At 44.9% G+C, this 13,892-nt stretch overlaps 1 protein-coding gene across 6 annotated transcripts in view; it reads left to right on the plus strand.

Moving 5' to 3' along the window:
• Positions 1 to 13,892, plus strand: part of arhgap44a (Rho GTPase activating protein 44a) — a 136,637-nt gene that overhangs the window by 55,717 nt on the left and 67,028 nt on the right. For all 6 annotated transcript variants that reach the window (XR_011674503.1, XM_071395444.1, XM_071395710.1 and 3 more), the window contains exons 2-7: positions 10,842 to 10,881; positions 10,976 to 11,098; positions 11,282 to 11,358; positions 11,792 to 11,903; positions 13,085 to 13,161; positions 13,438 to 13,555. Coding sequence is in view for 5 of the 6 variants with exons in the window: in XM_071395444.1 (XP_071251545.1) it covers positions 10,842 to 10,881; positions 10,976 to 11,098; positions 11,282 to 11,358; positions 11,792 to 11,903; positions 13,085 to 13,161; positions 13,438 to 13,555 (547 nt within the window). In the remaining variant the exon portion in view is untranslated. The remainder of the gene's footprint in view (positions 1 to 10,841; positions 10,882 to 10,975; positions 11,099 to 11,281; positions 11,359 to 11,791; positions 11,904 to 13,084; positions 13,162 to 13,437; positions 13,556 to 13,892) is intronic.

Here is a 13,892-nt window from a genome sequence, read left to right on the forward strand (position 1 = left end):
AGTGTTCTCCTCTAGACCCTGGAACTGTAGGACTCATCAGTAGCTTCATTAAAGGTCCATCGTCTGCTTCTGCAGAGTGCCTTCAGAACAAAACTGTAGCAGGAGACAGCTTGTTACATGCAGGACTGTTCCTGGTATTAGAAGGTGCAAAGTGCAACGTCCCTGTAGTCAACCATATTTCTGTGGTGATATTGTAATATCTATGGTCACAGTAGGGTAAAGGTTAACCATATTTCTGTGGTGATATTGTAATATCTATGGTCACAGTAGGGTAAAGGTCAACCATATTTCTGTGGTGATATGGTAATATCTATGGTCACAGTAGGGTAAAGGTCAACCATAGTGGTGTGGTGATATGGTAATATCTATGGTCACAGTAGGGTAAAGGTCAACCATAGTGGTGTGGTGATATGGTAATATATATGGTCACAGTAGGGTAAAGGTCAACCATATTTCTGTGGTGATATGATAATATATATGGTCACAGTAGGGTAAAGGTCAACCATATTTCTGTGGTGATATGATAATATATATGGTCACAGTAGGGTAAAGGTCAACCATAGTGGTGTGGTGATATGGTAATATCTATGGTCACAGTAGGGTAAAGGTCAACCATAATTCTGTGGTGATATGGTAATATCTATGGTCACAGTAGGGTAAAGGTCAACCATAGTGGTGTGGTGATATGGTAATATCTATGGTCACAGTAGGGTAAAGGTCAACCATAGTGGTGTGGTGATATGGTAATATCTATGGTCACAGTAGGGTAAAGGTCAACCATAATTCTGTGGTGATATGGTAATATCTATGTTCACAGTAGGGTAAAGGTCAACCATAGTGGTGTGGTGATATGGTAATATCTATGGTCACAGTAGGGTAAAGGTCAACCATAGTGGTGTGGTGATATGGTAATATCTATGGTCACAGTAGGGTAAAGGTCAACCATAGTGGTGTGGTGATATGGTAATATCTATGGTCACAGTAGGGTAAAGGTCAACCATAGTGGTGTGGTGATATGGTAATATCTATGGTCACAGTAGGGTAAAGGTCAACCATAGTGGTGTGGTGATATGGTAATATCTATGGTCACAGTAGGGTAAAGGTCAACCATAGTGGTGTGGTGATATGGTAATATATATGGTCACAGTAGGGTAAAGGTCAACCATAATTCTGTGGTGATATGGTAATATCTATGGTCACAGTAGGGTAAAGGTCAACCATAGTGGTGTGGTGATATGGTAATATCTATGGTCACAGTAGGGTAAAGGTCAACCATAATTCTGTGGTGATATGGTAATATCTATGTTCACAGTAGGGTAAAGGTCAGATAAACATTAATTATCTTCTGATTTATTTTAAATACAGTACAGCTGTTTTAAAGACAGTAAATACCACAGTGTTCCTTTTGTGTCAAACCATCACAGGGTTTGATGGGGCTCTGGGCCGACCAGGGGTTCTATATCGGGTATTAAACCAACACAGGGTTTGATGGGGCTATGGGCCGACCAGGGGTTCTGTATCGGGTATTAAACCATCACAGGGTTTGATGGGGCTATGGGCCGACCAGGGGTTCTGTATCGGGTATTAAACCATCACAGGGTTTGATGGGGCTATGGGCCGACCAGGGGTTCTGTATCGGGTATTAAACCAACACAGGGTTTGATGGGGCTCTGGGCCGACCAGGGGTTCTGTATCGGGTATTAAACCAACACAGGGTTTGATGGGGCTCTGGGCCGACCAGGGGTTCTGTATCGGGTATTAAACCAACACAGGGTTTGATGGGGCTATGGGCCGACCAGGGGTTCTGTATCGGGTATTAAACCAACACAGGGTTTGATGGGGCTATGGGCCGACCAGGGGTTCTGTATCGGGTATTAAACCAACACAGGGTTTGATGGGGCTATGGGCCGACCAGGGGTTCTGTATCGGGTATTAAACCAACAGAGGGTTTGATGGGGCTATGGGCCGACCAGGGGTTCTGTATCGGGTATTAAACCAACACAGGGTTTGATGGGGCTATGGGCCGACCAGGGGTTCTGTATCGGGTATTAAACCAACACAGGGTTTGATGGGGCTATGGGCCGACCAGGGGTTCTGTATCGGGTATTAAACCAACACAGGGTTTGATGGGGCTATGGGCCGAACAGGGGTTCTGTATCGGGTATTAAACCAACACAGGGTTTGATGGGGCTATGGGCCGACCAGGGGTTCTGTATCGGGTATTAAACCAACACAGGGTTTGATGGGGCTATGGGCCGACCAGGGGTTCTGTATCGGGTATTAAACCAACACAGGGTTTGATGGGGCTATGGGCCGACCAGGGGTTCTGTATCGGGTATTAAACCAACACAGGGTTTGATGGGGCTATGGGCCGACCAGGGGTTCTGTATCGGGTATTAAACCAACACAGGGTTTGATGGGGCTATGGGCCGACCAGGGGTTCTGTATCGGGTATTAAACCATCACAGGGTTTGATGGGGCTATGGGCCGACCAGGGGTTCTGTATCGGGTATTAAACCATCACAGGGTTTGATGGGGCTATGGGCCGACCAGGGGTTCTGTATCGGGTATCAGACCAACACAGGGTTTGATGGGGCTATGGGCCGACCAGGGGTTCTGTATCGGGTATTAAACCAACACAGGGTTTGATGGGGCTATGGGCCGACCAGGGGTTCTGTATCGGTTATTAAACCATCACAGGGTTTGATGGGGCTATGGGCCGACCAGGGGTTCTGTATCGGGTATTAAACCAACACAGGGTTTGATGGGGCTATGGGCCGAACAGGGGTTCTAGTTGGTAACATATTTGGCCTTTTGTTGTCCATGTATTTTTGGCTTATTGTTGAATACTAAAACAGAAACAGTATTATAATCTTACTCTAAACTCATTCTCTGTTTTACCGACAAGATAAAGTCTAATTTTGTTCTTAAATAACTGAGACATAATGGCTATGATGCTGATTGGCCTGTAGCTGGCACAGGGGTCTGGCTGGGGCACAATACAAGGAAGTGCCTGTGTAGACTGAGACAGAGACAGGGATAGGGAGGAGTAGTAGTGTAGTAGTGCAGAGAGAAAAAGAGAGCGAGGGAGGGGGAAGTACTGTAGTGTGGAGAGAGAGAGAGACATTGTAAATACAACCCATATTCATGTTTATTTATTTTCCCTTTTGTACTTGAACAATTTGCACATAATATCACATTTGAAATGTCGTTATTCTTTAATGTAATGTTTACTGTATATTTTTATTGTTTATTTCACTTTTGTTTATTATCTATTTCACTTGCTTTGGCAATGTTAACATATGTTACTGTCTCAGTGGTGGGCCACAAGGCTTGACTGGGAAGCCAACCTACACTCAGTAAACAGTAGTCTGGTCCACCCATCACAGAATGTAATGTTGACTTGAACATAGGTCTATGTTCTACAGGGCATTCTAGTCCTTCTAATTTAATTCTATGTTCTACAGGGCATTCTAGTCCTTCTAATTCTATGTTCTACAGGGCATTCTAGTCCTTCTAATTCTATGTTCTACAGGGCATTCTAGTCCTTCTAATTCTATGTTCTACAGGGCATTCTAGTCCTTCTAATTCTATGTTCTACAGGGCATTCTAGTCCTTCTAATTCTATGTTCTACAGAGCATTCTAGTCCTTCTAATTCTATGTTCTACAGGGCATTCTAGTCCTTCTAATTCTATGTTCTACAGGGCATTCTAGTCCTTCTAATTCTATGTTCTACAGGGCATTCTAGTCCTTCTAATTCTATGTTCTACAGGGCATTCTAGTCATTCTAATTCTATGTTCTACAGGGCATTCTAGTCATTCTAATTCTATGTTCTACAGGGCATTCTAGTCATTCTAATTATATGTTCTACAGGGCATTCTAGTCATTATAAATCTATAGTCTACTACAGGCCTAGATTATTGGCCGTGTCCACTGGTCAGACGGGCCGGCCGCCGTGGTGCTTCCTGCTGTGTCAGCCAGCAGCCCATACACACAGAAAGTACCCTTGTCCCCCTTAGCTCTGAATGGACAGTTTGGTCAGGCTGCCTTGTAATGCTGAGGCAGATTGTGGTGTGTGTGAGCTCCTTTTAATTAAAGAACGGAATGGAGAGAGAGAGTTTTCATTCATCCTGTTCTCCGAGCTTTGTTAAGAACACACAGTCTGTGTTCCAAATGGAACCCTATTCCCTATATAGTGCACTACTTTAGACCAGGACCCAGAGATTCCCTATATAGTGCACTACTTTTGACCAGGACCCAGAGATTCGATACATGGTGCACTGCTTTTGACCAGGACCCAGAGATTCCCTATATAGTGCACTACTTTTGACCAGGACCCAGAGTTTCCCTACATAGTGCACTACTTTTGACCAGGACCCAGGGATTCCCTAAATAGTGCACTACTTTTGACCAGGACCCAGAGATTCCCTACATAGTGCACTACTTTTGACCAGGACCCAGAGATTCCCTATATAGTGCACTACTTTTGACCAGGACCCAGAGATTCCCTACATAGTGCACTACTTTTGACCAGGACCCAGAGATTCCCTATATAGTGCACTACTTTTGACCAGGACCCAGAGATTCCCTACATAGTGCACTACTTTTGACCAGGACCCAGAGATTCCCTACATAGTGCACTACTTTAGACCAGGACCCAGAGATTCCCTACATAGTGCACTACTTTAGACCAGGACCCAGAGATTCCCTACATAGTGCACTACTTTAGACCAGCACCTGTCCCTGGGCAGTACGGCTCATACAAGGCTACTTAGAAAGGGACTAGGGTGCCGTTTGTGATGCAGACATAGTGAAGCATCATGGACCAGCACACATTGTGCCCTCAAAACTTCTGGAACAGATGACTCTGTTTATCATAACATTCATAGGCCTAAATTAACGTTTTGTTGTCATGTTGTGCTTTATTATGTCATTCTGAACATGATGAACAAGCCGTTTCTTCAGTAAAAGTGCTCTCAGTATAGAGCCCCTCTCATCCGACATGCATCTGTGAGAAAACAGCTATTTTATTGGTCATTAAACGTCAGGGAGTTCCAACCCAAACGTCCTCAGAGATCAGTCCTACTTTATGGTCATCGTGTTTCATAGCACCCTAGTGGTGGGTGCTGTTCTAATGGTGGGCCATTCAGTGTTCTGGCTCACTGCTTTCATCTGACTGATGCACGACCCTTCAGTCATGGGGTCTATCTCAATATCTCAATACTCTAGAAGTGGCTTCCTCTTCTCGTTTCCTTTCCCCCATCTACTGTGATGAGCTGAACGTGGACAGAAGAGTCTTTTAGCAGGCTGTGTAATAGGCAGCCATCCTTCATATTGCTTTGACACATCCTGTGTTTTCAGATCAGTAGAACCCTCAGTGGAAAAGTTTCTACCTGGAACCAAAAGGGTTATAAATGGAACCAAAAGGGTTCTACCTGGAACCAAAAGGATTATAACTGGAACCAAAAGGGTTCTACTGGAACCAAAAGGGTTATAACTGGAACCAAAAGAGTTCTAACTGGAACCAAAAATGGTTCTTCAAAGTGTAGATGGAGAGGAGATGAAGGATGGAAGTCACATTAGACTATCGAGATGAAGCCCTGGACCAGGCTCTCATCCAACCTTCACACAGCAGAACAGCAGAGCAGAGGTCTAATCAGCAGGGTTCTAATCAGCAGGGTTCTAATCAGCAGGGTTCTAATCAGCAGGGGTCTAATCAGCAGGGGTCTAATCAGCAGGGGTCTAATCAGCAGGGGTCTAATCAGCAGGGTTCTAATCAGCAGGGTTCTAATCAGCAGTGGTCAAATCAGCAGGGTTCTAATCAGCAGGGTTCTAATCAGCAGTGGTCTAATCAGCAGGGTTCTAATCAGCAGGGTTCTAATCAGCAGGGTTGTAATCAGCAGGGTTGTAATCAGCAGGGTTCTAATCAGCAGGGTTCTAATCAGCAGGGTTCTAATCAGCAGGGTTCTAATCAGCAGTGGTCAAATCAGCAGTGGTCTAATCAGCAGGGTTCTAATCAGCAGGGTTATAATCAGCAGGAGTCTAATCAGCAGGGTTCTAATCAGCAGGGTTCTAATCAGCAGGAGTCTAATCAGCAGGGTTCTAATCAGCGGTGGTCTAATCAGCAGGGGTTCAATTAGCAGGGTTCTAATCAGCAGGGTTCTAATCAGCAGGGTCCTAATCAGCAGGGTCCTAATCAGCAGGGTCCTAATCAGCAGGGATCTAATCAGCAGGATTCTAATCAGCAGGAGTCTAATCAGCAGGGTTCTAATCAGCGGTGGTCTAATCAGCAGGGTTCTAATCAGCGGTGGTCTAATCAGCAGGGTTCTAATCAGCAGGGTCCTAATCAGCAGGGTTCTAATCAGCAGGGTCCTAATCAGCAGGGTCATAATCAGCAGGGTTATAATCAGCAGGGTTCTAATCAGCAGTGGTGTAATCAGCAGTGGTGTAATCAGCAGGGTTCTAATCAGCAGGGATCTAATCAGCAGGGTTCTAATCAGCAGGGTTCTAATCAGCAGGGTTCTAATCAGCAGGGTTCTAATCAGCAGTGATCTAATCAGCAGGGTTCTAATCAGCAGTGGTCTAATCAGCAGGGTTCTAATCAGCAGGGTTCTAATCAGCAGGGTTCTAATCAGCAGGGTTCTAATCAGCAGGGATCTAATCAGCAGGGTTCTAATCAGCAGGGTTATTATCAGCAGTGGTGTAATCAGCAGGGTTCTAATCAGCAGGGTTCTAATTTACATTTACATTTACATTTAAGTCATTTAGCAGACGCTCTTATCCAGAGCGACTTACAAATTGGAAAGTTCATACATATTCATCCTGGTCCCCCCGTGGGGAATGAACCCACAACCCTGGCGTTGCAAGCGCCATGCTCTACCAACTGAGCCACACGGGACCACCCTGCTGACCTAATCAGCAGGGTAACCCTGCTAATCAGCAGGGTTATTATCAGCAGGGTTATTATCAGCAGGGTTATTATCAGCAGGGTTATTATCAGCAGGGTTATTATAAGCAGTGGTCTGGTCATTGACATCCGTAGACTGTATTCACTGCTATGTTTGTCCGTCCTGTTTGTTTCTCTGCTGCAATTGGACTTGAAGCATCTGCTGTTGGCAGCTTGGAAAATTAATTCATTATTTTGTTTATTTATTCACTTGAAGCATGAGGCAGAGCCATGGCCTGAGGGGATGTCCCCATCCCCACACACACACACCATCCTAACACCTGCCTTCTGAGATTAGAGACCTAGATTGTGTTCAGTAGGACGCACTATAACTACATTTATTAACGGAAAATAAAAGTGTGTGGTTCATATCTTCTTTGACAACTTCAGGTAGTATCTCCCCGTTTCAAAGTGTTTCAGGACACGACTCTGATTGGTGAAATATGTCAACCTTTGTCCTCTATCCTGCTCAGCCTAGTCAATAATACCCTTTCAGTTTGATACTGATACACGCAATGAAATCAGTCATTCAAAACAGCTGGCCTTGCTTCCATTTAACTGGATAGAACTGCTCAGTTTGTCATTAGAGTTGGATGTGTTCACTCTTACCACTCCAATACTCTGAGACACATGATCCCCAGAGAGCTATACAGCTCTTATAGACATATATATCTCACCATATAGCTCATAGACATATATATCTCCCCATATAGCTCTTATAGACATATATATCTCACCATATAGCTCTTATAGACATATATATCTCACCATATAGTGCTTATAGACATATATATCTCACCATACAGCTCTTATAGACATATATATCTCCCCATACAGCTCTTATAGACATATATATCTCCCCATATAGCTCTTATAGACATATATATCTAACCATATAGCTCTTATAGACATATATATCTCACCATATAGTGCTTATAGACATATATATCTCACCATACAGCTCTTATAGACATATATATCTCACCATATAGCTCTTATAGACATATATATCTCACGATATAGCTCTTCTTGGCATTCATGCCAAAGAGTTCAATCTTGGTTTCATCAGACCAGAGAATCTTGTTTCTCATGGTCTGAGAGTCTTTAGGTATCTTTCGGCAAACTCTGAGCTGGCTGTCATGTGCCGTTTACTGAGGAGTGTCGTCTGGCCACTCTACCATAAAGGCCTGATTGGTGGAGTGCTGCAGAGATGGTTGTCATCCTGGAAGGTTCTCCCATCTCCACAGAGGAAGATGGGAGAAGATGGGAGAACACAGTGGCCACTGTGTTCTTTGAGACCTTCAATGTTACAGATATTTTTTGGTACCCTTCCCCAGATCTGTGCCTCGACACAATCCTGTCTCGGTGCTCTACCGACAATTCCTTCAACCTCATGGCTTGTTTTTTTCTCTGACATGCACTGTCAACTGTGGAACCTTATATAGACAGGTGTGTGCCTTTCCAAATCATGTCCAATCAATTGAATTTACCACAGAGCTCAATTCCAAGTCTCATAGCAAAGGGTCTGAATACGTACTTTCTTATGTACATTTAGAAAAACACTGTTTTCACTTTGTCATTATGGGGTATTGTGTGTAGATTGACGAGGGAATCATAGTGGACAGAGCATAGTGGTGGCTGCATCATGTTAGGGATATGCTTGTAATCGTTAAGGACTGGGGAGATTTTTCAGGATAAAAAATACATGTAATGGAACTAAGCACACAATCCTAGAGGGAAACGTGGTTCAGTCTGCTTTCAACCAGACACTGGGAGATGAATTCACCTTTCATCAGGACAATAACATAAAACACAAGGCCAAATATACACTGGAGTTGCTTACCAAGAAGACAGTGACTGTTCCTGAGTGCTGAGTTACAGTTTTGACTTAAATGTACTTGAAAATCTATGGCATGACCTGAAAAATGGTTGTCTAGCAATGATCAACAACCAATTTGAAGAGCTTGAAGAATTATGGGTAAATGTTGCACAACTCAGGTTGGAATGCTTAGAGACCCAGAAAGACTCACAGCTGTAATCGCTGTCAAAGGTGCTTCTATATGTAAATAACATATTTCTGCATTTTATTTTCAATAAATTTGCTAAGATTTCTAAAAACATGTTATCACTTTGTCATTATGGGGTATTGTGTGTAGATGGGTGAGAATTATTATTATTTTGATCCATTTTGAATTGAGGTTGTAACACAACAACATGTGGAGTAAGACAAGGGGTGTGAATACTTTCTGAAGGCTCTGCAACTTGATTCAAATAACTACATCAAGTACTGAAGGAGATTCCCCAGAGGCTTGTTGAGTGTGTTCTTGTTAAATCATTCAAACCCTCTCCACCCTAACCCAATCCTGACTGGTATGTTTTCTCCTTCTACCCTCTCCACCCTAACCCAATCCTGACTGGTATGTTTTCTCCTTCTATCCTCTCCACCCTAACCCAATCCTGACTGGTATGTTTTCTCCTTCTACCCTCTCCACCCTAACCCAATCCTGACTGGTATGTTTTCTCCTTCTATCCCCTCCACCCTAACCCAATCCTGACTGGTATGTTTTCTCCTTCTATCCCCTCCACCCTAACCCAATCCTGACTGGTATGTTTTCTCCTTCTACCCTCTCCACCCTAACCCAATCCTGACTGGTATGTTTTCTCCTTCTATCCCCTCCACCCTAACCCAATCCTGACTGGTATGTTTTCTCCTTCTATCCTCTCCACCCTAACCCAATCCTGACTGGTATGTTTTCTCCTTCTATCCCCTCCACCCTAACCCAGTCCTGACTGGTATGTTTTCTCCTTCTACCCTCTCCACCCTAACCCAATCCTGACTGGTATGTTTTCTCCTTCTATCCTCTCCACCCTAACCCAATCCTGACTGGTATGTTTTCTCCTTCTATCCTCTCCACCCTAACCCAATCCTGACTGGTATGTTTACTCCTTCTACCCTCTCCACCCTAACCCAAGCCTGACTGGTATGTTTTCTCCTTCTACCCTCTCCACCCTAACCCAATCCTGACTGGTCTGTTTTGTCCTTCTATCCTCTCCACCCTAACCCAATCCTGACTGGTCTGTTTTCTCCTTCTATCCTCTCCACCCTAACCCAATCCTGACTGGTATGTTTTCTCCTTCTATCCTCTCCACCCTAACCCAGTCCTGAGTGGTATGTTTTCTCCTTCTACCCTCTCCACCCTAACCCAGTCCTGAGTGGTATGTTTTCTCCTTCTACCCTCTCCACCCTAACCCAGTCCTGACTGGTATGTTTTCTCTTTCTACCCTCTCCACCCTAACCCAATCCTGACTGGTATGTTTTCTCCTTCTATCCTCTCCACCCTAACCCAGTCCTGACTGGTATGTTTTCTCCTTCTATCCTCTCCACCCTAACCCAGTCCTGACTGGTATGTTTTCTCCTTCTATTCTCTCCACCCTAACCCAATCCTGACTGGTATGTTTTCTCCTTCTACCCTCTCCACCCTAACCCAGTCCTGACTGGTATGTTTTCTCTTTCTACCCTCTCCACCCTAACCCAATCCTGACTGGTATGTTTTCTCCTTCTACCCTCTCCACCCTAACCCAATCCTGACTGGTATGTTTTCTCCTTCTATCCTCTCCACCCTAACCCAATCCTGACTGGTATGTTTTCTCCTTCTATCCTCTCCACCCTAACCCAATCCTGACTGGTATGTTTTCTCCTTCTACCCTCTCCACCCTAACCCAATCCTGACTGGTATGTTTTCTCCTTCTACCCTCTCCACCCTAACCCAATCCTGACTGGTATGTTTTCTCCTTCTATCCTCTCCACCCTAACCCAATCCTGACTGGTATGTTTTCTCCTTCTACCCTCTCCACCCTAACCCAGTCCTGACTGGTATGTTTTCTCTTTCTAGGGCAGAAAAAACTGAAGTGTTAAGCGACGATCTTCTGCAGGTAAATAAGTGTGTGTGTGTGTGTGTGCCTGTGTGTGTGATTTCTGGCCTACCTGTTAGCGCGGTGTCTGATACGTGTTGCTGTGCTGGTCTAGGTGGAGAAGCGGTTGGACCTGGTCAAACAGGTGACCCACAGCACTCACAAGAAGCTGACGGCCTGCCTGCAGGGCCAGCAAGGGGCTGAAGAGAGAGAGAAGAAATCAGTCAAGTCTCCCTCGGTAAGGACCTATCGGATTCTTGTTTATTCAATGTGTCTGTGAGTTTCTATCTGTCCTATTCAAATAAACCAGGAATAAATACAAGACCATAATATCCCCGTTCACAGTGACAGAGGAACATGTTCTGCTACCTTGTGCGCTGATATGAAATACTGCATGTTAATTCTGTCTGTCTTGTATCAGAAAAAGCTCCCACTAACCATCCTGGCACAATGTATGGTAGAAGGAGCTGCTGTGCTGGGGGACGACTCTCTACTAGGGTGAGTCCCTGTATACGCACTCACTCACTCATTCACTCACTCACTCACTCACTCACTCACTCACTCACTCACTCACTCACTCACTCACTCACTCACTCACTCACTCACTCACTCACTCACTCACACACACACACATTCACGCACACACCTTTTTTATGTTGATTCTGCCATAATTCCACTCTGTCCTCTTTGACCTTGTTCTCTATCCCATGCATTCTGATTAGCTGAAGCCGGGTCCTAGCTGACGTTGTGATTGGCTATGGCTGCGTCCTATCTGACGTTGTGATTGCTTGTGGCCGGGTCCTAGCTGATGTTGTGATTGACTGGGACCTAGCTGACATTGAGATTGGCTGTGGCAGGGACCTAGCTGACATTGTGATTGGCTGTGGCAGGGACCTAGCTGATGTTTTGATTGGCTCTGTTCCCCTAACAGGAAGATGCTGAACCTGTGTGGGGAGACAGAGGAGAAGCTGGCCCAGGAACTGATTCAGTTTGAGTTCCAGATAGAGAAGGATGTGGTGGAGCCTCTCTATGAGCTGGCTGAGGTGAGTCCTACTGTCTATGATGAGGTGAGTCCTACTGTCTATGATGAGGTGAGTCCTACTGTCTATGATGAGGTGAGTCCTACTGTCTCTATGATGAGGTGAGTCCTATTGTCTCTATGATGAGGTGAGTCCTACTGTCTCTATGATGTGGTGAGTCCTACTGTCTCTATGATGTGGTGGAGCCTCTCTATGAGCTGGCTGAGGTGAGTCCTACTGTCTATGATGAGGTGAGTCCTAATGTCTATGATGAGGTGAGTCCTACTGTCTCTATGATGAGGTGAGTCCTATTGTCTCTATGATGAGGTGAGTCCTACTGTCTATGATGAGGTGAGTCCTACTGTCTCTATGATGAGGTGAGTCCTACTGTCTATGATGAGGTGAGTCCTAATGTCTATGATGAGGTGAGTCCTACTGTCTCTATGATGAGGTGAGTCCTATTGTCTCTATGATGAGGTGAGTCCTACTGTCCCTATGATGAGGTGAGTCCTACTGTCTCTATGATGAGGTGAGTCCTACTGTCCCTATGATGAAGTGAGTCTTAATGTTTCTATGATGAGGTGAGTCCTATTGTCTCTATGATGAGGTGAGTCCTACTGTCTCTATGATGAAGTGAGTCTTAATGTCTCTATGATGAGGTGAGTCCTATTGTCTCTATGATGAGGTGAGTCCTACTGTCTCTATGATGAAGTGAGTCTTAATGTCTCTATGATGAGGTGAGTCCTACTGTCTCTATGATGAGGTGAGTCCTACTGTCCCTATGATGAGGTGAGTCCTACTGTCTCTATGATGAGGTGAGTCCTACTGTCCCTATGATGAGGTGAGTCCTACTGTCTATGATGAGGTGAGTCCTACTGTCTATGATGAGGTGAGTCCTACTGTCTCTATGATGAGGTGAGTCCTACTGTCCCTATGATGAGGTGAGTCCTACTGTCCCTAGCCATACATTACTTGAAGTTATAATTGTTATAATTGTCTGTCCAGAGGCTGCCCACAACATTCATCATTACTGTCTCTGACTGAACATGATCGTTAAGACACAATGTCAGCATGTTCATTATTGTCTATTAACTTCAGGGTGGTGGAATATTCCTCCCATCTCCACTCCCACTTAACTAGTAGATAAGTGAATGTAGTGGAGATACATTATGGAGGAGGTTTGACGTGTTCCTGTCTCTTCCCAGGTGGACATTCCCAACATCCAGAAACAGAGGAAACATTTAGCCAAGCTGGTGCTGGACATGGACTCAGCTCGCACACGGTGAGGGATGGACTGCATGTTAACATACAGCCTTCTACCCTCTTCACTGGCCTTCACCTCTTAAGACATGCTCATGTTTAGAATAATGCTTAGAAGTGCATGTTCCTTCCCTCAGTGGTTGTGTCTCAAATCGCGCCCCTAATCCCTACATAGTGCGCTACTGGTCAGAAGTAGTGCACTATATAGCCTGGAATAGGATGCCATTTGGGATGCTGTCTGTGTGTTGGTGTTCCATCCCTCCTCCTAACTCTTCTTCTGTCTCCTCCTTTCCTGTAGGTTTCACCAGTCGTCCAAGTCCTCCAGTCACCCTAGCAACCTGCAGGCGGGCGGGGCCAAGGGGGAGGCCCTCAGAGAGGAGATGGAAGAGGCAGCCAATAGGATGGAGATCTGCAGGGTGAGTCACAGGGTTCTAGAGGTTCAGGCTCCTCCTCCTTCACCTAGTGTATTCCACTGTCCTCCCCCACACCATGCAACTACATTAACCACTACAAGATTATAGGCTACATTAACCACTACAAGGTTACAGGCTGTATTAACTACTACAAGGTTACAGGCTGTATTAACCACTACAAGGTTACAGGCTGTATTAAGGTTACAGGCTGTATTAACCACTACAAGGTTACAGACTGTATTAACCACTACAAGGTTACAGGCTGTATTAAGGTTACAGGCTGTATTAACCACTACACGGTTACAGGCTGTATTAACCACTACAAGGTTACAGACTGTAT

The sequence above is a fragment of the Salvelinus alpinus genome, chromosome 1, assembly GCF_045679555.1.
Source record: "Salvelinus alpinus chromosome 1, SLU_Salpinus.1, whole genome shotgun sequence".
NCBI lineage: Eukaryota > Metazoa > Chordata > Actinopteri > Salmoniformes > Salmonidae > Salvelinus > Salvelinus alpinus.